Below are 21,569 nucleotides of genomic sequence, written 5' to 3' on the forward strand. Positions count from 1 at the left end.
TGTGTGTGTGTGTGTGTGTGTGTGTGTGTGTGTGTGTGTGTGTGTGTGTGTGTGTGTGTGTGTGTGTGTGTGTGTGTGTGTGCGCAGTGATTGTGTGTCCAGTGTGTGTGTTTAGTGTGTGTGTGTGTGTGTCCAGTGTGTGTGTGTCCAGTGTGTGTGTGTGTGTCCAATGTGTGTGTGTCCAGTGTGTGTTTATGTGTGTCCAGTCTGTGTGTGTGTCCAGTGTGTCTGTGTCCAGTGTGTGTGTGTGTCCAGCGTGTGTGTGTGTGTCCAGTGTGTGTGTGTGTGTGTCCGTCCAGCGTGTGTGTGTGTCCAGTGTGTGTTTGTGTGTGTGTCCAGTGTGTGTTTGTGTCTGTGTCCAGTGTGTGTGTGTGTGTCCAGTATGTGTATGTGTCCAGTGTGTGTGTGTGTGTGTGTGTGTGTGTCCAGTGTGTGTGTGTGTGTGTCCAGTTTGTGTGTATCAGTGTGTGTGTATCAGTGTGTGTGTGTCCAGTGTGTGTGTATCAGTGTGTGTGTATCAGTGTTTGTGTGTCCAGTGTGTGTGTCCAGTGTGTGTGTATCAGTGTGTGTTTATCAGTGTGTGTGTGTCCAGTGTGTGTGTATCAGTCTGTGTGTGTGTGTCCAGTGTGTGTGTGTCCAGTGTGTGTGTATCAGTGTGTGTGTGTCCAGTGTGTGTGTATCAGTGTGTGTGTGTCCAGTGTGTGTGTGTCCAGTGTGTGTGTATCAGTGTGTGTGTGTCCAGTGTGTGTGTGTCCAGTGTGTGTGTGTCCAGTGTGTGTGTGTCCAGTGTGTGTGTATCAGTGTGTGTGTGTCCAGTGTGTGTGTGTCCAGTGTGTGTGTATCAGTGTGTGTGTGTCCAGTGTGTGTGTGTCCAGTGTGTGTGTATCAGTGTGTGTGTATCAGTGTGTGTGTATCAGTGTGTGTGTGTCCAGTGTGTGTGTATCAGTGTGTGTGTGTCCAGTGTGTGTGTATCAGTGTGTGTGTATCAGTGTGTGTGTGTCAGTGTGTGTGTGTCCAGTGTGTGTGTGTCCAGTGTGTGTGTGTCCAGTGTGTGTGTGTCCAGTGTGTGTGTGTCCAGTGTGTGTGTGTCCAGTGTGTGTGTGTCCGTGCTTCTACACCGTGGTTTTACACCTGCATTGTTTGCTGTTTGGGGTTTTAGGCTGGGTTTCTGTACAGCACTTTGAGATATCAGCTGATGTACGAAGGGCTATATAAATAAATTTGATTTGATTTTGATTTGATGTGTGTGTCAAGTGTGTGTGTGTATCCAGTTCGTGTGTGTGTCCAGTGTGTGTGTGTGTGTCCAGTGTATTTGTGTGTGTGTGTGTGTGTCCAGTGTGTGTGTGTGTGTGTTTGTCCAGTGTGTGTGGATCAGTGTGTGTGTCCAGTGTGTGTGTGTGTCCAGTGTGTGTCCAGTGTGTGTGTGTGTGTGTGTGTGTGTGTGTGTGTGTGTGTGTGTGTGTGTGTGTGTCCATTGTGTGTCCATTATGTGTGTGTGTGTGTGTCCAGTTTGTGTGTGTCCAGTGTGTGTGTGTGTGTGTGTGTGTGTGTGTGTGTGTGTGTGTGTGTGTGTGTGTGTGTGTGTGTGTGTGTGTGTGTGTCCAGTGTGTGTGTGTGTGTCCAGTGTGTGTGTGTGTCCAGTGTGTGTGTCCAGTGTGTGTCTGTGTGTGTCCAGTGTGTGTGTTCAGTGTGTGTGTGTGTGTGTGTGTGTGTGTCCAGTGTTTGTGTGTCCAGTGTGTGTGTGTGTGTGTGTGTGTGCAGTGTGTGTGTTTCCAGTGTGTTTGTGTCCAGTGTGTGTGTGTGTGTGTCCAATGTGTGTGTGTCCAGTGTGTGTGTGTATGTGTCCAGTGTGTGTGTGTGTGTGTCCAGTGTGTGTCCAGTGTGTGTGTGTGTGTTCAGTGACACTGGTTATGTTTTCAGGGACACTGAGGAGTCAACATGAACCCAAAACGCTGGATAGAGGGGCTCAGTGAACGTGGAGGTGAATGTGATCAGGTGGGTCAGTGTGTCAGAGGAGGCTCTATAGAAGGACAGAGTGCCGGCTGGCCAGTCCAGATACACTCCTACTCTGTGGGAGCTGGAGGAGGGGACGTTTATGGTAGTGAGATTATTATTGTGACAGGCAGAGTAACTGTCAGAGCAGAACAGACTCCAGGACTTGTCATTGTATCCAAGCCTACTGTCATCACACCATCCTCTCCTGTTGATTCCTTTATATGTCACTCCTATACCAGCCCCCATTATTCCACTCCACTCTACCTCCCAGTAACAGCGCCCAGTCAGACCCTCTCTACACAGCACCTGTCCCCAGACCTCAAATCTCTCTGGTTGATCAGGATACGGCTGCTTCTCTGTCCTCCATGTCACCTTTCTGTTCTCCTCAGACAGAGAGAGGTGTCTGTTTACTGTGTTTAGGTCCAGTGTGAGATCACAGACATCTGATGAATGAAACCATACACAATATTAGAAATCATCATCATTCACGTTAGAATGTTAACTCACTTTTCACTAATTCATTTAATGTAGATGTTTCTAGGTATCAAAAGGAGAAGTTAAGGTAACTTGAGACTTGTTGAATGATCATATGTTATACTGTATGGTAATATAAAACACACTTATTCCAATTAATCACACACACACACACACAGACACTCACACTGGACAAACACACACCTGTATTTATGCATGAACAGACACACACACACACACACACACACACACTGGACAAACACACACACACACCTGTATTTATGCATGAACACACACACACACACACACACACACACACACACACACACACACACACACACACACACACACACACACACACACACACACACACACACACACACACACACACACACACACACACACACACACACACACACATTGTCAAAGCAACTCTTTGTAAACGTTGGTGTCCCTGATTTCTGCTTCTGTAGAACTACAGCTGATATTTAATATGACCAAGTAAGTAATGATGTTGTTCTTTGACTTTGACTTAACTTGAATTAAGACTTATTCTTAGTCATATTCTTCACAGCAGTCAACACTCACATTTTCTAATTCCAGTTTTCGATGTGTACTCTCCACCATGATCCACACTGTAGCGGTAAGCAGAAGAACAGACCGTCATTGAGGGATACACACACACTGGAGACACTAACACACTGGAGACGCACACACACACACACACACTGGAGACACACTGGAGATACACACACTGGACACACACACAGTCAGCATATAACTTTGTCCAAGTGGTGGTCAGAATGTTTGTCTAAACTAACCTGATAAGTCAAACATGTCTGATATGAACATTGACATAAACCCTCTACATACTTGAGTTTCTCCAGTCTGCAGTGTGGATCCTCCAGTCCAGCAGAGAGCAGTCTGACTCCTGAGTCTCCTGGGTGATTGTAGCTCAGGTCCAGCTCTCTCAGGTGTGAGGGGTTTGACCTCAGAGCTGAGACCAGAGAAGCACAGCATTCCTCTGTGACTAGACAGCCTGACAGCCTGCAAATAGACAAATCATACTAAAATCACACTGCTATTCTTTGGTGGTGAAAATAGTGGCAGTATATTTTTTATCAAATTACAAATTATCAAAGTATTGCTGTAGAGAGAAGCATGTATAGTACAAATATTTGAGTAGACTGACCAGACCAGTTTAAAAAGCAGTATCAGTCAGAAGACAGACAGTGAGGAATCAGATTTAGATTGCATTGAGTATACAGTCCACACCATATCTATTTAGACAGTGACGTATCAGATTTAGATTGTATTGAGTATACAGTCCACACCATATCTATTTAGACAGTGAGGTATCAGATTTAGATTGTATTGAGTATACAGTCCACACCATATATATATTTAGACAGTGAGCTAACATTTTAAACATCCAACATTTTGGATTTCAGATCAAATGTTTCATATGAGGTGACATGATTGAGAAAGATCATGAATAATAATGAGTGAGAAAGTTACATAGACTACAACAAAACATACTAACCTCTCACCATTACCAATAACAGAGACTACAACAAAACATGCTAACCTCTCAACATTACCAATAACAGAGGCTACAAAAAACATGCTAACCTCTCACCATTTTTAAAATTATTTTTATTTATTTGACCTTTATTTAACCAGGTAGGCTAGTTGAGAACAAGTTCTCATTTGCAAATGTGACCTGGCCAAGATAAAGCATAGCAGTGTGAACAGACAACACAGAGTTACACATTGAGTAAACAATAAACAAGTCAATAACACAGTAGAAAAAAAGGGTCTATATACATTGTGTGCAAAAGGCATGAGGAGGTAGGCGAATAATTACAATTTTGCAGATTAAAACTGGAGTGATAAATGATCAGAAAGGCATGTACAGGTAGAGATACTGATGTGCAAAAGAGCAGAAAAGTAAATAAATAAAAACAGTATGGAGATGAGGTAGGTAAAATTGGGTGGGCTATTTACCGATAAGACTATATACAGCTGCAGCGATCGGTTAGCTGCTCAGATATCAGATGTTTGAAGTTGGTGAGGGAGATAAAAGTCTCCAACTTCAGTGATTTCTGCAATTCGTTCCAGTCACAGGCAGCAGAAAACTGGAACGAAAGGCGGCCAAATGAGGTGTCGGCTTTAGGGATGATCAGTGAGATACACCTGCTGGAGCGCGTGCTACGGGTGGGTGTTGCCATCGTGACCAGTGAACTGAGATAAGGCGGAGCTTTACCAAGCATGGACTTGTAGATGACCTGGAACCAGTGGGTCTGGCGACGAATATGTAGCGAGGGCCAGCCGACTAGAGCATACAAGTCACAGTGGTGGGTGGTATAAGGTGCTTTAGTGACAAAACGGATGGCACTGTGATAAACTGCATCCAGTTTGCTGAGTAGAGTGTTGGAAGCTATTTTGTATATGACGTCGCCGAAGTCGAGGATCGGTAGGATAGTCAGTTTTACTAGGGTAAGTTTGGCGGCATGAGTGAAGGAGGCTTTGTTGCGGAATAGAAAACCGATTCTGGATTTGATTTTCGATTGGAGATGTTTGATATGAGTCTGGAAGGAGAGTTTACAGTCTAGCCAGACACCTAGGTACTTATAGATGTCCACATATTCAAGGTCGGAACCATCCAGGGTGGTGATACTAGTCAGGCGTGCAGGTGCAGGCAGCGAACGGTTGAAAAGCATGCATTTGGTTTTACTATCGTTTAAGAGCAGTTGGAGGCCACGGAAGGAGTGTTGTATGGCATTGAAGCTTGTTTGGAGGTTAGATAGCACAGTGTCCAAGGACGGGCCGGAAGTATATAGAATGGTGTCGTCTGCGTAGAGGTGGATCAGGGAATCGCCCGCAGCAAGAGCAACATCATTGATATATACAGAGAAAAGAGTCGGCCCGAGAATTGAACCCTGTGGCACCCCCATAGAGACTGCCAGAGGACCGGACAGCATGCCCTCCGATTTGACACACTGAACTCTGTCTGCAAAGTAGTTGGTGAACCAGGCAAGGCAGTCATCAGAAAAACCAAGGCTACTGAGTCTGCCGATAAGAATGTGGTGATTGACAGAGTCGAAAGCCTTGGCCAGGTCGATGAAGACGGCTGCACAGTACTGTCTTTTATCGATGGCGGTTATGATATCGTTTAGTACCTTGAGTGTGGCTGAGGTGCACCCGTGACCGGCTCGGAAACCAGATTGCACAGCGGAGAAGGTACGGTGTGATTCGAGATGGTCAGTGACCTGTTTGTTGACTTGGCTTTCGAAGACCTTAGATAGGCAGGGCAGGATGGATATAGGTCTGTAACAGTTTGGGTCCAGGGTGTCTCCCCTTTGAAGAGGGGGATGACTGCGGCAGCTTTCAATCCTTGGGGATCTCAGACGATATGAAAGAGAGGTTGAACAGGCTGGAAATAGGGGTTGCGACAATGGCGGCGGATAGTTTCAGAAATAGAGGGTCCAGATTGTCAAGCCCAGCTGATTTGTACGGGTCCAGGTTTTGCAGCTCTTTCAGAAATCTGCTATCTGGATTTGGGTAAAGGAGAACCTGGAGAGGCTTGGGCAAGTAGCTGTGGGGGTGGGGCGGAGCTGTTGGCCCGAGGTTGGAGTAGCCAGGCAGAAGGCATGGCCAGCCGTTGAGAAATGCTTGTTGAAGTTTTCGATAATCATGGATTTATCGGTGGTGACCGTGTTACCTAGCCTCAGTGCAGTGGGCAGCTGGGAGGAGGTGCTCTTGTTCTCCATGGACTTCAGTGTCCCAGAACTTTTTGGAGTTGGAGCTACAGGATGCAAATTTCTGCCTGAAGAAGCTGGCCTTAGCTTTCCTGACTGACTGAGTGTATTGGTTCCTGACTTCCCTGAACAGTTGCATATCACGGGGACTATTCGATGCTATTGCAGTCCGCCATAGGATGTTTTTGTGCTGGTTGAGGGCAGTCAGGTCTGGATTGAACTATATCTGTTCTTAGTTCCGTGAACTGACGGGATGAGGTCAATGTCCTTCCAGGATACCCGGGCCAGGTCGATTAGAAAGGCCTGCTCACAGAAGTGTTTTAGGGAGCGTTTGACAGTGATGAGGGTGGTCGTTTGACTGCGGCTCCGTAGCGGATACAGGCAATGAGGCAGTGATCGCTGAGATCCTGGTTGAAGACGGCGGAGGTGTATTTGGAGGGCCAGTTGGTCAGGATGACGTCTATGAGGGTGCCCTTGTTTACAGATGTAGGGTTGTATCTGGTGGGTTCCTTGATGATTTGTGTGAGATTGATGGCATCTAGCTTAGATTGTAGGACTGCCGGGGTGTTAAGCATATCCCAGTTTAGGTCACCTAACAGAACAAACTCTGAAGCTAGATGGTGGGCGATCAATTCACAAATGGTGTCCAGGGCACAGCTGGGAGCTGAGGGGGTCGGTAGCAGGCGGCAACAGTGAGAGACTTATTACTGGAGAGAGTAATTTTTAAGATTAGTAGTTCGAACTGTTTGGGTATGGACCTGGAAAGTATGACATTACTTTGCAGGCTCTCTCTGCAGTAGACTGCAACTCCTCCCCCTTTGGCAGTTCTATCTTGACGGAAAATGTTATAGTTGGGTATGGAAATCTCAGAATTTTTGGTGGCTATCCTGAGCCAGGATTCAGACACGGCAAGGACATCAGGGTTAGCAGAGTGTGCTAAAGCAGTGAGTAAAACAAACTTAGGGAGGAGGCTTCTGATGTTGACATGCATGAAACCAAGACTTTTTCGATCACAGAAGTCAACAAATGAGGGTGCCTGGGGACATGCAGGGCCTGGGTTTACCTCCACATCACCCGCGGAACAGAGGAGGAGTAGTATGAGGGTGCGGCTAAAGGCTATCAAAACTGGTCGCCTAGAGCGTTGGGGACAGAGAATAAAAGGAGCAGATTTCTGGGCATGGTAGAATATATTCAGGGCATAATGCTCAGACAGGGGTATGGTGGGGTGCGGGTACAGCGGAGGTAAGCCCAGGCACTGGGTGATGATGAGAGAGGTTGCATCTCTGGACATGCTGGTTGTAATGAGTGAGGTCACCGCATGTGTGGGAGGTGGGACAAAGGGGGTATCAGGGGTATGAAGAGTGGAACTAGGGGCTCCATTGTAAACTAAAACAATGATAACTAACCTGAACAACAGTATACAAAGCATATTGACATTTGAGAGAGACATACATGGAGGCATACAGTAATCACAGGTGTTGAATTGGGAGAGTTAGCTAAAACTGTAGGTGAGACAACAACAGCTAATCAGCTAGCACAACAAACAGCAGGTAAAATGGCGTTGACTAGGCAGAGGGAGGGTCGGATTAACTACACACAGAGCCTGAGTGCGGCTGGGGCCAACAGATAAAACATAAACAAGCAGAATGGAGTACCGTGATTAATGGACAGTCCATCATGCATCAGCTATGTAGCCAGGTGATCAGTGTCCAGGGGATGGGGCAGGGAAGCTGGAAGGGTGAGTATTATCCAGGTAAATAAAAACTAGCTGGCTGTGCAGAAGGTAACGCCGCTAGCAGTGGCTAACAATGACTAAATAGCTTGTAGCTTGTTAGCTTCTGGAGGTTCTTGAATGTGTTCTAAAAATTAAAAAATAACAGCAGATTCCGTATCACATTGGGTGAGGCAGGTTACCAGGAGGTATAATCGAATTAAAAATCGAAAAGAGATTGAAAGTAAATATGGGTCCAGTGAGTGGTTGGGCTGGCTGGGGACGTGGCGATTCAGACAGTTAGCAGGCCTGTGCTAACAAGCTAACAGTTAGTAGGCCCGGGCTAAACAAGCTAGCAGTTAGCAGACAGGGGCTGAGCAAGCTAGCAGTTAGCAGGCCGAATTAGCAAGCAAGCAGATAGCAAGGGGTTGAGTCTGTTTATGCCTCTTCATGCGGTGACATCGATAGACCGGTCATGGGTCCTGATATTGTAGCCCAGGAGTATGCTTCGGTGGTAGCACAGGAGCTCTGGCCGGGCTAGCTTCAAGCTCAGTGGATGGAAACGCTAGCCAGGAGTAATCATCCGGGGTTGCGGTTAGCTAGTTAGCTAGTTAGCTAGTTGTGAAGATCCAGATGAGAATGTTCCGTTTGCGGTGGGAATCCGGGGATAAAACTAAAAATACCAATAATAGGTCCGTTATGCTCTGGTTAGAGTCGCGTTGTTCGAACTGGCGAGAGCTTTCCGAGCTAAAGGTTAGCTGAAGACCGCTAGCAAAGGTTTGCTGACTGATAGCTGGTAGTTAGCTGGCTAGCTTCAGTTGAGGGGTTCCGGATCCGAAGTAAATATATATACCTTAGAATAAAAAAAAGCAGATCCATGCTACATTGGGTGAGGCGGGTTGCAGGAGAGTATTTAGCTGTTGAGGTTTCGCAAAATGTTTTAAAGGATATGCGAAGAAAAATATGTTTTAGAAAAAAAACGAAAAAAAAAATGATATATACAAGGTACATGACACGACAAGACGTCCGACTGCTACGCCATCTTGGATCAACCATTACCAATAACAGAGGCTACAACAAAACATGCTAACCTCTCACCATTATCAATAACAGAGGCTACAACAAAACATGCTAACCTCTCACCATTACCAATAACAGAGACTACAACAAAACATGCTAACCTCTCACCATTACCAATAACAGAGGCTACAACAAAACATGCTAACCTCTCACCATTACCAATAACAGAGACTACAACAAAACATACTAACCTCTCACCATTACCAATAACAGAGACTACAACAAAACATGCTAACCTCTCACCATTACCAATAACAGAGGCTACAACAAAACATACTAACCTCTCACCATTACCAATAACAGAGACTACAACAAAACATGCTAACCTCTCACCATTACCAATAACAGAGGCTACAACAAAACATGCTAACCTCTCACCATTACCAATAACAGAGACTACAACAAAACATGCTAACCTCTCACCATTACCAATAACAGAGGCTACAACAAAACATGCTAACCTCTCACCATGACCAATAACAGAGACTACAACAAAATATGCTAACCTCTCACCATTACCAATAACAGAGACTACAACAAAACATGCTAACCTCTCACCATTACCAATAACAGAGACTACAACAAAACATGCTAACCTCAAAAGACACACAAACACACACACACTGGAAACACACACACACTGGAAACACACACACACTGGCCACACACACACACACACACACACACACACACACACACACACACACACACACACACACACACACACACACACACACACACACACACACACACACACACACACACTGGAGATATACACACACTGGCCACAGACACACAGTCAGCATATCCAAGTAGTCCAAGTGGTGGTAAGAATGTTTGTCTTAACTATCCTGATAAGTCCAACATGTCTGATATGAACATTGACATAAACCCTCTACATACCTGAGTTTCTCCAGTCTGCAGTGTGGATCCTCCAGTCCAGCAGAGAGCAGCTTCACTCCTGAGTCTCCTGGGTGATTGTAGCTCAGGTCGAGCTCTCTCAGGTGTGAGGGGTTTGACTCCAGAGCTGAGACCAGAGAAGCACAGCCTTCCTCTGTGACTAGACAGCCTGATAACCTGCAAAGAGTCAAATCATATTAAAATCACACTGATATTCTTTGGTGGTGAAAATAGTGGCAGTATATTATTTCAACATTTTCAGATATATCAGTGTCCTGAAACCTTCCATATCTATTCGTAAAATAGTGTATCATCATAAAAAATGACAAATGATCAAAGTATTGCCTGCAGATAGAAACATGTATAGTACAAATATTATAGTAGACTGACCAGACCAGTTTAAAAAGCAGTATCAGTCAGAAGACAGACAGTGAGGAATCAGATATAGATTGTATTGAGTAAACAGTCCACACCATATCTATTTAGACAGTGAGGTATCAGATTTAGATTGTATTGAGTATACAGTCCACACCATATCTATTTAGACAGTGAGGTATCAGATTTAGATTGTATTGAGTATACAGTCCACACCATATCTATTTAGACAGTGAGGAATCAGATTTAGATTGTATTGAGTATACAGTCCACACCATATCTATTTAGACAGTGAGGTATCAGATTTAGATTGTATTGAGTATACAGTCCACACCATATCTATTTAGGCAGTGAGGTATCAGATTTAGATTGTATTGAGTATACAGTCCACACCATATCTATTTTGACAGTGAGGTATCAGATTTAGATTGTATTGAGTATACAGTCCACAGCATATCTATTTAGACAGTGAGGAATCAGATTTAGATTGTATTGAGTATACAGTCCACACCATATCTATTTAGACAGTGAGGTATCAGATTTAGATTGTATTGAGTATACAGTCCACACCATATCTATTTAGACAGTGAGGTATCAGATTTAGATTGTATTTAGTATACAGTCCACACCATATCTATTTAGACAGTGAAGGTAACATTTTAAATGTGTCTCTATACTCCAGCATTTTGGATTTCAGATCAAATGTTTCATATGAGGTGACAGTATATAATGTCCCCTTTTATTTGAGGATATTTTAATACAAATCTGTTTCACCATTTAGAAACATAAAAGCACTTTATGTATCTAGTCTCCCCATTAGAAGTCATAAGTATTCTGACCAATTCACTCACAGTGTATTAATGTAGTCAACAGTAAACAATTTGGTCCCATATTCTTTGAACGTAATGACTACATCAAGACTGTGACTCCCATGATTGAGAAAGATCATGAATGAAAATGAGTGAGAAAGTTACAGAGGCTACAACAAAACATACTAACCTCTCACCATTACCAATAACAGAGACTACAACAAAACATACTATCCTCTCACCATTACCAATAACAGAGACTACAACAAAACATACTAACCTCTCACCATTACCAATAACAGAGACTACAACAAAACATACTATCCTCTCACCATTACCAATAACAGAGACTACAACAAAACATGCTAACCTCTCACCATTACCAATAACAGAGACTACAACTAAACATACTAACCTCTCACCATTACCAATAACAGAGGCTACAACAAAACATACTAACCTCTCACCATTACCAATAACAGAGACTACAACAAAACATGCTAACCTCTCACCATTACCAATAACAGAGACTACAACTAAACATACTAACCTCTCGCCATTACCAATAACAGAGGCTACAACAAAACATGCTAACCTCTCACCATTACCAATAACAGAGACTACAACAAAACATACTAACCTCTCACCATTGCCAATAACAGAGACTACAACAAAACATGCTAACCTCTCACCATTGCCAATAACAGAGACTACAACAAAACATGCTAACCTCTCACCATTACCAATAACAGAGACTACAACAAAACATGCTAACCTCTCACCATTACCAATAACAGAGACTACAACAAAACATGCTAACCTCTCACCATTGCCAATAACAGAGACTACAACAAACATGCTAACCTCTCACCATTACCAATAACAGAGGCTACAACAAAACATGCTAACCTCTCACCATTACCAATAACAGAGACTACAACAAAACATGCTAACCTCTCACCATTACCAATAACAGAGAATACAACAAAACATGCTAACCTCTCACCATTGCCAATAACAGAGGCTACAACAAAAAATACTAACCTCTCACCATTACCAATAACAGAGACTACAACAAAACATGCTAACCTCTCACCATTACCAATAACAGAGGCTACAACAAAACATACTGACCTCTCACCATTACCAATAACAGAGACTACAACAAAACATGCTAACCTCTCTCCATTACCAATAACAGAGGCTACAACAAAACATGCTAACCTCTCACCATTACCAATAACAGAGACTACAACAAAACATACTAACCTCTCACCATTACCAATAACAGAGACTACAACAAAACATGCTAACCTCTCTCCATTACCAATAACAGAGGCTACAACAAAACATGCTAACCTCTCACCATTACCAATAACAGAGACTACAACAAAACATACTAACCTCTCACCATTACCAATAACAGAGACTACAACAAAACATGCTAACCTCTCACCATTACCAATAACAGAGTAGATGAGCATTTATACTGATATTTGTGACTCTATAACTTTGTTATCCAATTTGTAAGTCGCTCTGGATAAGAGCGTCTGCTAAATTACTTAAATGTAAATGTAAATGTAATTCTTCACTATTCATATCTAAACGGTAATATATGTATGAATTCCCTCAAATAAAATGTGACATTCTGTACTGTCACCTAATATGAAACATTATATCTCAAATCCAAAATGCTGCAGAGCACCACATTTAAACTGTAAGCTTCACTGTCCAAACACATATGGTGTGGACTATGTGTGCCTGGTAAACACATGTGGATCTGGTGAACAGTTATCACTTGTTGACCAACTACAGGAATACTGACCTCAGAGTCTCCAGTTTACAGTGGGGATTCCCCAGTCCAGCAGAGAGCAGCTCCACTCCTGAATCCTTCAGGTCATTGTTACTCAGATCCAGCTCTCTCAGGTGTGAGGGGTTTGAACTGAGAACTGAGGCCAACACTTTACAGGATGTGTTTCTGAGTTTACAGCCAGTGAGTCTGAAACACAGAGAAATACAATGACAGACAGGTTGTATTAAAATGATACACTCAGCTTTCCCTGTTTACACTGTTACCAGTCCACAAATAATGTGTTGGGTTTGACCAGACAGCCTGACAGCCTGCAAAGAGTAAAAATAATATTAAAAACCACACTGATATTCTTTGGTGGTGAAAATAGCGGCAGTATATTTTTTAACATATTCAGATATATCAGTGTCCAAAACCTGCCATATCTATTCATAAATTAATGTATCATTATTAGAAGGGGTTTGACCTCAGAGCTGAGAACAGAGTAGCACAGCCTAGAAATGACACATTATCCAAGTATTGCTTGTAGATAGAAAGATGCATTTTAACAAATATTTGAGTAGAATGACCAGACCAGTTTAAAAAGCAGTATCAGTCAAAATACAGACAGTGAATAATCAGATTTAGATTGTATTGAGTATACAGTCCACACCATATCTATTTAGACAGTGAGGAATCAGATTTAGATTGTATTGAGTATACAGTCCACACCATATCTATTTAGACAGTGAGGTATCAGATTTAGATTGTATTGAGTATACAGTCCACAACATATCTATTTAGACAGTAAGGAATCAGATTTAGATTGTATTGAGTATACAGTCCACACCATATCTATTTAGACAGTGAGGAATCAGATTTAGATTGTATTGAGTATACAGTCCACAACATATCTATTTAGACAGTGAGGTATCAGATTTAGATTGTATTGAGTATACAGTCCACACCATATCTATTTAGACAGTGAGGTATCAGATTTAGATTGTATTGAGTATACAGTCCACACCATATCTATTTAGACAGTGAGGTATCAGATTTAGATTGTATTGAGTATACAGTCCTCACCATATCTATTTTGACAGTGAGGTATCAGATTTGGATTGTATTGAGTAAACAGTCCACACCATATCTATTTAGACAGTGAGGTATCAGATTTAGATTGTATTGAGTATACAGGTTAGTATACATACTAACCTCTCACCATTACCAATAACAGAGACTACAACAAAACATGCTAACCTCTCACCATTACCAATAACAGAGACTACAACAAAACATGCTAACCTCTCACCATTACCAATAACAGAGGCTACAACAAAACATGCTAACCTCTCACCATTACCAATAACAGAGGATACAACAAAACATACTAACCTCTCACCATTACCAATAAAAGAGGCTACAACAAAACATGCTAACCTCTCACCATTACCAATAACAGAGGCCACAACAAAACATGCTACCCTCTCACCATTACCAATAACAGAGACTACAACAAAACATACTAACCTCTCACCATTACCAATAAAAGAGGCTACAACAATTAACCTCAAATAGAAGGTGACATTCTGTACTGTCTCCTAATATGAAACATTATATCTCAAATCCAAAATGCTGGAGCAGAGCACCACATTTAAAACTGTAAGCTTCACTGTCCAAACACATATGGTGTGGACTATGTTTGTCTGGTAAACACATGTGGATCTGTTGAACAGTTATCACTTGTTGACCAACTACAGGAATACTGACCTCAGAGTCTCCAGTTTACAGTGGGGATTCCCCAGTACAGCAGAGAGCAGCTCCACTCCTGAATCCTTCAGGTCATTGTTACTCAGATCCAGCTCTCTCAGGTGTGAGGGGTTGGAACTGAGAACTGAGGCCAACACTTTACAGGATATGTTTCTGAGTTTACAGCCAGTGAGTCTGAAACACAGAGAAATACAATGACAGACAGGTTGTATTCAAATGTTACAATTAGCTTTCCCTGTTTACACTGTTACCAGTCCACAAATAATGTGTTGGGTTTGACCAGACAGCCTGACAGCCTGCAAAGAGTAAAAATAATATTAAAACCACACTGATATTCTTTGGTGGTGAAAATAGCGGCAGGATTTTTTTTTACATATTCAGATATATCAGTGTCCAAAAACCTGCCATATCTATTCATAAATGTATGTATCATTATTAGAAATGACAAATAATCCAAATATTGGTTGTAGATAGAAACATGTAAAGTACAAATATTTCGGTAGACTGACCAGACCAGTTTAAAAAGCAGTATCAGTCAGAAGACAGACAGTGAGGTATCAGATTTAGATTGTATTGAGTATACAGTCCACACCATATCTATTTAGACAGTGAGGAATCAGATTTAGATTGTATTGAGTATACAGTCCACACCATATCTATTTAGACAGTGAGGTATCAGATTTAGATTGTATTGAGTATACAGTCCACACCATATCTATTTAGACAGTGAGGAATCAGATTTAGATTGTATTGAGTATACAGTCCACACCATATCTATTTAGACAGTGAGGAATCAGATTTAGATTGTATTGAGTATACAGTCCACACCATATCTATTTAGACAGTGAGGAATCAGATTTAGATTGTATTGAGTATACAGTCCACACCATATCTATTTAGACAGTGAGGTATCAGATTTAGATTGTACTGAGTATACAGTCCACACCATATCTATTTAGACAGTGAGGAATCAGATTTAGATTGTATTGAGTATACAGTCCACACCATATCTATTTAGACAGTGAGGAATCAGATTTAGATTGTATTGAGTATACAGTCCACACCATATCTATTTAGACAGTGAGGTATCAGATGTAGATTGTATTGAGTATACAGTCCACACCATATCTATTTAGACAGTGAGGTATCATATTTAGATTGTATTGAGTATACAGTCCACACCATATCTATTTAGACAGTGAGGAATCAGATTTAGATTGTATTGAGTATACAGTCCACACCATATCTATTTAGACAGTGAGGTATCAGATTTAGATTGTATTGAGTATACAGTCCACACCATATCTATTTAGACAGTGAGGTATCAGATTTAGATTGTATTGAGTATACAGTCCACACCATATCTATTTAGACAGTGAGGTATCAGATTTAGATTGTATTGAGTATACAGTCCACACCATATCTATTTTGACAGTGAAGATAATATTTAAAATGTATAATAGGAATACTGGCTACAACAATTAACCTCAAATAGAAGGTGACATTCTGTACTGTCTCCTAATAAGAAACATTATATCTCAAATCCAAAATGCTGGAGCAGAGCACCAAATGTAAAACTGTAAGCTTCACTGTCCAAACACATATGGTGTGGACTATGTGTGTCTGGTAAACACATGTGGATCTGGTGAACAGTTATCACTTGTTGACCAACTACAGGAATACTGACCTCAGAGTCTCCAGTTTACAGTGGGGATTCCCCAGTCCAGCAGAGAGCAGATCCACTCCTGAACCCTTCAGGTCATTGTTACTCAGATCCAGCTCTCTCAGGTGTGAGGGGTTTGACTCCAGAGCTGAGGCGAGAAAAGTACAGCCTTCCTCTGTGACTAGACAGCCTGACAGCCTGCAAAGAGTCAAATCAGATTAAAACCACACGTCTATTGTTTGGTAGTGAAAATAGTGGCAGTATATATTTTCAACATGTGGAACCTTAGTACAATTTATGAGTAGACTGACCAGACCAGTTTAAAAGCAGTATCTTTAGAAAGACAGACAGATTTGCTTACTTCCGGGTTGGAGCGAGCGGTCGCATCTGCATTTCGGTCCGCAGGTAGTATAACTTTTCATTACATTTCATTATAGTACAATGGTTTGATTTGTCTAATCTTAGCAATTTCTTCTTAGCTAGCTACATAGCCGTCTTTGTATCAAAGATAATTGCGTAATTATCGTATTTCGTCGCCCTAACGTAGTCTACACTGCTATCTGCCCGGCAGCTAGCCAGCTAGCTAACGTCCACCGTCTACCGTCTACCGAATAGCAGCACTGTAGAAACTATTACACTCAACTGAACGACTTGATTAGTGTAGTGTTAGCTAGCTACATAGTTGTCTTTGCTGTCTTCGTATCCAAGATAATTGTGTAGTTTAGAGTGTGTAGTCTTAGAGTGATTATCTTAATTTACCGAGGTTAGCTAGCCAGCTATTTGTCGTCCTTAACGTAGGAGACACTGCTAGCTAGCCAACAGCTAGTCAACGTATACCGAATAGAACTTCCCCACTCAACAACCCGGTCGCATTCGCTCGCTCCACAGGTAGTATCACATTTTCATTTCATTTCATTACAACGGTTTGATTTGTTTGATCGTAGCTAGCTACATAGCTAGCTACATAGCCGTCTTTGTATCAAAGATAATTGTGTAGTCTAGAGCGATTTTCTAGGTTAGCTAGCCAGCTATTGTCGTTCTTTTAGCAACGTAACGTAATCAACACTGCTAGCTAGCCAGCTGGCCCCCGAATAGCAGCACTGTAGAAACTATTACACTCAACGGAACGACTTGATTAGTGTAGTGTCAACAACGCAGCCACTGCCAGCTAGCCTACAAAGTCAACAACGCAGCCACTGCCAGCTAGCCTACTTCAGCAGTACTGTATCATTTTAATAATTTTAGTCAATAAGATTCTTGCTACGTAAGCTTAACTTTCTGAACATTCGAGACGTGTAGTCCACTTGTCATTCCAATCTCCTTTGCATTAGCGTAGCCTCTTCTGTAGCCTGTCAACTATGTGTCTGTGTATACCTGTTCTCTCCTCTCTGCACAGACCATACAAACGCTCCACACCGCGTGGCCGCGGGCACCCTAATCTGGTGGTCCCAGCGCGCACGACCCACGTGGAGTTCCAGGTCTCCGGTAGCCTCTGGAACTGCAGATCTGCGGCCAACAAGGCAGAGTTCATCTCAGCCTATGCCTCCCTCCAGTCCCTCGACTTCTTGGCACTGACGGAAACATGGATCACCACAGATAACACTGCTACTCCCACTGCTCTCTCTTCGTCCGCCCACGTGTTCTCGCACACCCGAGAGCTTCTGGTCAGCGGGGTGGTGGCACCGGGATCCTCATCTCTCCCAAGTGGTCATTCTCTCTTTCTCCCCTTACCCATCTGTCTATCGCCTCCTTTGAATTCCATGCTGTCACAGTTACCAGCCCTTTCAAGCTTAACATCCTTATCATTTATCGCCCTCCAGGTTCCCTCGGAGAGTTCATCAATGAGCTTGATGCCTTGATAAGCTCCTTTCCTGAGGACGGCTCACCTCTCACAGTTCTGGGCGACTTTAACCTCCCCACGTCTACCTTTGACTCATTCCTCTCTGCCTCCTTCTTTCCACTCCTCTCCTCTTTTGACCTCACCCTCTCACCTTCCCCCTACTCACAAGGCAGGCAATACGCTCGACCTCATCTTTACTAGATGCTGTTCTTCCACTAACCTCATTGCAACTCCCCTCCAAGTCTCCGACCACCACCTTGTATCCTTTTCCTCTCGCTCTCATCCAACACTTCCCACACTGCCCCTACTCGGATGGTATCGCGCCGTCCCAACCTTCGCTCTCTCCCCCGCTACTCTCTCCTCTTCCATCCTATCATCTCTTCCTCTGCTCAAACCTTCTCCAACCTATCTCCTGATTCTGCCTCCTCAACCCTCCTCTCCTCCCTTTCGGCATCCTTTGACTCTCTATGTCCCCTATCCTCCAGGCCGGCTCGGTCCTCCCCTCCCGCTCCGTGGCTCGACGACTCATTGCGAGCTCACAGAACAGGGCTCCGGGCAGCCGAGCGGAAATGAGGAAAACTTCGCCTCCCTGCCGACCTGGCATCCTTTCACTCCCTCCTCTCTACATTTTCCTCCTCTGTCTCTGCTGCTAAAGCCACTTTCTACCACTCTAAATTCCAAGCATCTGCCTCTAACCCTAGGAAGCTCTTTGCCACCTTCTCCTCCCTCCTGAATCCTCCTCCCCCCTCCTCCCCTCTCTGCAGATGACTTCGTCAACCATTTTGAAAAGAAGGTCGACGACATCCGATCCTCGTTTGCTAAGTCAAACGACACCGCTGGTTCTGCTCACACTGCCCTACCCTGTGGTCTGACCTCTTTCTCCCCTCTCTCCAGATGAAATCTCGCGTCTTGTGACGGCAGGCCGCCCAACAACCTGCCCGCTTGACCCTATCCCCTCCTCTCTTCTCCAGACCATTTCCGGAGACCTTCTCCCTTACCTCACCTCGCTCATCAACTCATCCCTGACCGCTGGCTACGTCCCTTCCGTCTTCAAGAGAGCGAGAGTTGCACCCCTTCTGAAAACACCTACACTCGATCCCTCCGATGTCAACAACTACAGACCAGTATCCCTTCTTTCTTTTCTCTCCAAAACTCTTGAACGTGCCGTCCTTGGCCAGCTCTCCCGCTATCTCTCTCAGAATGACCTTCTTGATCCAAATCAGTCAGGTTTCAAGACTAGTCATTCAACTGAGACTGCTCTTCTCTGTATCACGGAGGCGCTCCGCACTGCTAAAGCTAACTCTCTCTCCTCTGCTCTCATCCTTCTAGACCTATCGGCTGCCTTCGATACTGTGAACCATCAGATCCTCCTCTCCACCCTCTCCGAGTTGGGCATCTCCGGCGCGGCCCACGCTTGGATTGCGTCCTACCTGACAGGTCGCTCCTACCAGGTGGCGTGGCGAGAATCTGTCTCCTCACCACGCGCTCTCACCACTGGTGTCCCCAGGGCTCTGTTCTAGGCCCTCTCCTATTCTCGCTATACACCAAGTCACTTGGCTCTGTCATAACCTCACATGGTCTCTCCTATCATTGCTATGCAGACTACACACAATTAATCTTCTCCTTTCCCCCTTCTGATGACCAGGTGGCGAATCGCATCTCTGCATGTCTGGCAGACATATCAGTGTGGATGACGGATCACCACCTCAAGCTGAACCTCGGCAAGACGGAGCTGCTCTTCCTCCCGGGAAGGACTGCCCGTTCCATGATCTCGCCATCACAGTTGACAATTCCATTGTGTCCTCCTCCCAGAGCGCTAAGAACCTTGGCGTGATCCTGGACAACACCCTGTCGTTCTCAACTAACATCAAGGCGGTGGCCCGTTCCTGTAGGTTCATGCTCTACAACATCCGCAGAGTACGACCCTGCCTCACACAGGAAGCGTCGCAGGTCCTAATCCAGGCACTTGTCATCTCCCGTCTGGATTACTGCAACTCGCTGTTGGCTGGGCTCCCTGCCTGTGCCATTAAACCCCTACAACTCATCCAGAACTCCGCAGCCCGTCTGGTGTTCAACCTTCCCAAGTTCTCTCACGTCACCCCGCTCCTCCGCTCTCTCCACTGGCTTCCAGTTGAAGCTCGCATCCGCTACAAGACCGTGGTGCTTGCCTACGGAGCTGTGAGGGGAACGGCACCTCAGTACCTCCAGGCTCTGATCAGGCCCTACACCCAAACAAGGGCACTGCGTTCATCCACCTCTGGCCTGCTCGCCTCCCTACCACTGAGGAAGTACAGTTCCCGCTCAGCCCAGTCAAAACTGTTCGCTGCTCTGGCCCCCTATGGTGGAACAAACTCCCTCACGACGCCAGGACAGCGGAGTCAATCACCACCTTCCGGAGACACCTGAGACCCCACCTCTTTAAGGAATACCTAGGATAGGATAAAGTAATCCTTCTCACCCCCCCCTTAAAAGATTTAGATGCACTATTGTAAAGTGGCTGTTCCACTGGATGTCATAAGGTGAATGCACCAATTTGTAAGTCGCTCTGGATAAGAGCGTCTGCTAAATGACTTAAATGTAAATGTAAATGTAGATTGTATTGAGTATACAGTCCACATCATATCTATTTAGACAGTGAGGTATCAGATTTAGATTGTATTGAGTATACAGTCCACACCATATCTATTTTGACAGTGAAGTATCAGATTTAGATTGTATTGAGAATACAGTCCACACCATATCTATTTAGACAGTGAGGTATCAGATTTAGATTGTATTGAGTATACAGTCCACACCATATCTATTTAGACAGTGAGGTATCAGATTTAGATTGTATTGAGTATACAGTCCACACCATATCTATTTAGACAGTGAGGTATCAGATTTAGATTGTATTGAGTATACAGTCCACACCATATCTATTTTGAGAGTGAAGCTAACATTTTAAATGTGGCTCTATTCTCCAACATTTTGGATTTGAGATACAACGTTTCATATGAGGTGACAGTATATAATGTCACCTTTAATTTGAGGGTATTTTAATATATATCTGTTTCACCGTTTAGAAAAATAAAAGCACTTTATGTATCTAGTCTCCCCATTAGAAGAAGACATAAGTAATCTGACCAATTTACTTATAGAGTATTAAAGTAGTCAAAAGTTTAGTATTTGGTCGTAAACTCGTTGGTTGCATTTGCAGTTTTTTTTGGTTGTGTTTTGATACAATAAAATGGTGGATGATGAGTGGAGTAAATTTCTGTCTTAAGAGAGTAGATAACATGTTTCTCAACAATTATAAATTAATCCTGATGATGCCTTGATTAAGAAAAATCATGAAAGAATCATGAATAATAATGAGTGAGAAAACATACTAACCTCTCACCATTACCAATAACAGACGAC

General features: G+C 43.5%; 2 protein-coding genes and 1 long non-coding RNA gene across 36 annotated transcripts in view; 2 read left to right on the forward strand and 1 right to left on the reverse strand.

Moving 5' to 3' along the window:
• The first annotated feature begins 194 nt into the window (after window positions 1-194).
• LOC127929733 (keratin-associated protein 4-8-like) lies at window positions 195-1,215 on the forward strand. Its single transcript, XM_052517985.1, has 2 exons — window positions 195-874; window positions 918-1,215. Exons 1-2 carry the CDS (start codon window positions 195-197, stop codon window positions 1,213-1,215), a joined length of 978 nt encoding a protein of 325 aa, XP_052373945.1.
• Window positions 1,216-1,481: 266 nt separating this feature from the next.
• Window positions 1,482-21,569, reverse strand: part of LOC127929729 (NACHT, LRR and PYD domains-containing protein 12-like) — a 105,101-nt gene continuing 85,013 nt past the window's right edge. For 13 of the 31 annotated variants that reach the window (XM_052517899.1, XM_052517894.1, XM_052517898.1 and 10 more), the window contains 7 exons: window positions 16,352-16,525; window positions 14,665-14,838; window positions 12,931-13,104; window positions 9,925-10,098; window positions 3,343-3,516; window positions 3,058-3,104; window positions 1,482-2,438 (listed from right to left, as the gene is read on the reverse strand). In XM_052517899.1, the coding sequence (XP_052373859.1) occupies window positions 1,909-2,438; window positions 3,058-3,104; window positions 3,343-3,516; window positions 9,925-10,098; window positions 12,931-13,104; window positions 14,665-14,838; window positions 16,352-16,525 (1,447 nt within the window). In that variant the 3' untranslated portion in view covers window positions 1,482-1,908. The remainder of the gene's footprint in view (window positions 2,439-3,057; window positions 3,105-3,342; window positions 3,517-9,924; window positions 10,099-12,930; window positions 13,105-14,664; window positions 14,839-16,351; window positions 16,526-21,569) is intronic. The other 18 variants (XM_052517881.1, XM_052517879.1, XM_052517901.1 and 15 more) reach the window with 15 other exon arrangements.
• On the forward strand, window positions 10,383-21,078 carry LOC127929737 (uncharacterized). Of its 4 annotated transcripts, XR_008135951.1 has the most exons (5): window positions 10,383-10,474; window positions 10,711-10,887; window positions 15,750-15,808; window positions 15,868-16,044; window positions 20,807-21,078. It is a non-coding gene; the product is annotated as an uncharacterized LOC127929737 (long non-coding RNA). The 4 variants fall into 4 exon arrangements; XR_008135950.1 differs by lacking the exons at window positions 10,383-10,474; window positions 10,711-10,887 and adding an exon at window positions 14,011-14,060; XR_008135949.1 differs by lacking the exons at window positions 10,383-10,474; window positions 10,711-10,887 and having other exon boundaries at window positions 15,605-15,808.

This window comes from Oncorhynchus keta, unplaced genomic scaffold (assembly GCF_023373465.1).
Source record: "Oncorhynchus keta strain PuntledgeMale-10-30-2019 unplaced genomic scaffold, Oket_V2 Un_scaffold_9913_pilon_pilon, whole genome shotgun sequence".
Lineage (NCBI taxonomy): Eukaryota > Metazoa > Chordata > Actinopteri > Salmoniformes > Salmonidae > Oncorhynchus > Oncorhynchus keta.

What these genes read in the sequence shown, in the direction of transcription:
- LOC127929733 (XM_052517985.1), top strand. Translation starts at nt 195, where the DNA reads ATGTGTGTCCAGTCTGTGTGTGTGTCCAGTGTGTCTGTGTCCAGTGTG. An exon ending in GTCCAGTGTGTGTGTGTCCA is followed by an intron (nt 875 to 917) that starts GTGTGTGTGTAT and finishes TGTGTGTATCAG; the next exon opens with TGTGTGTGTGTCCAGTGTGT.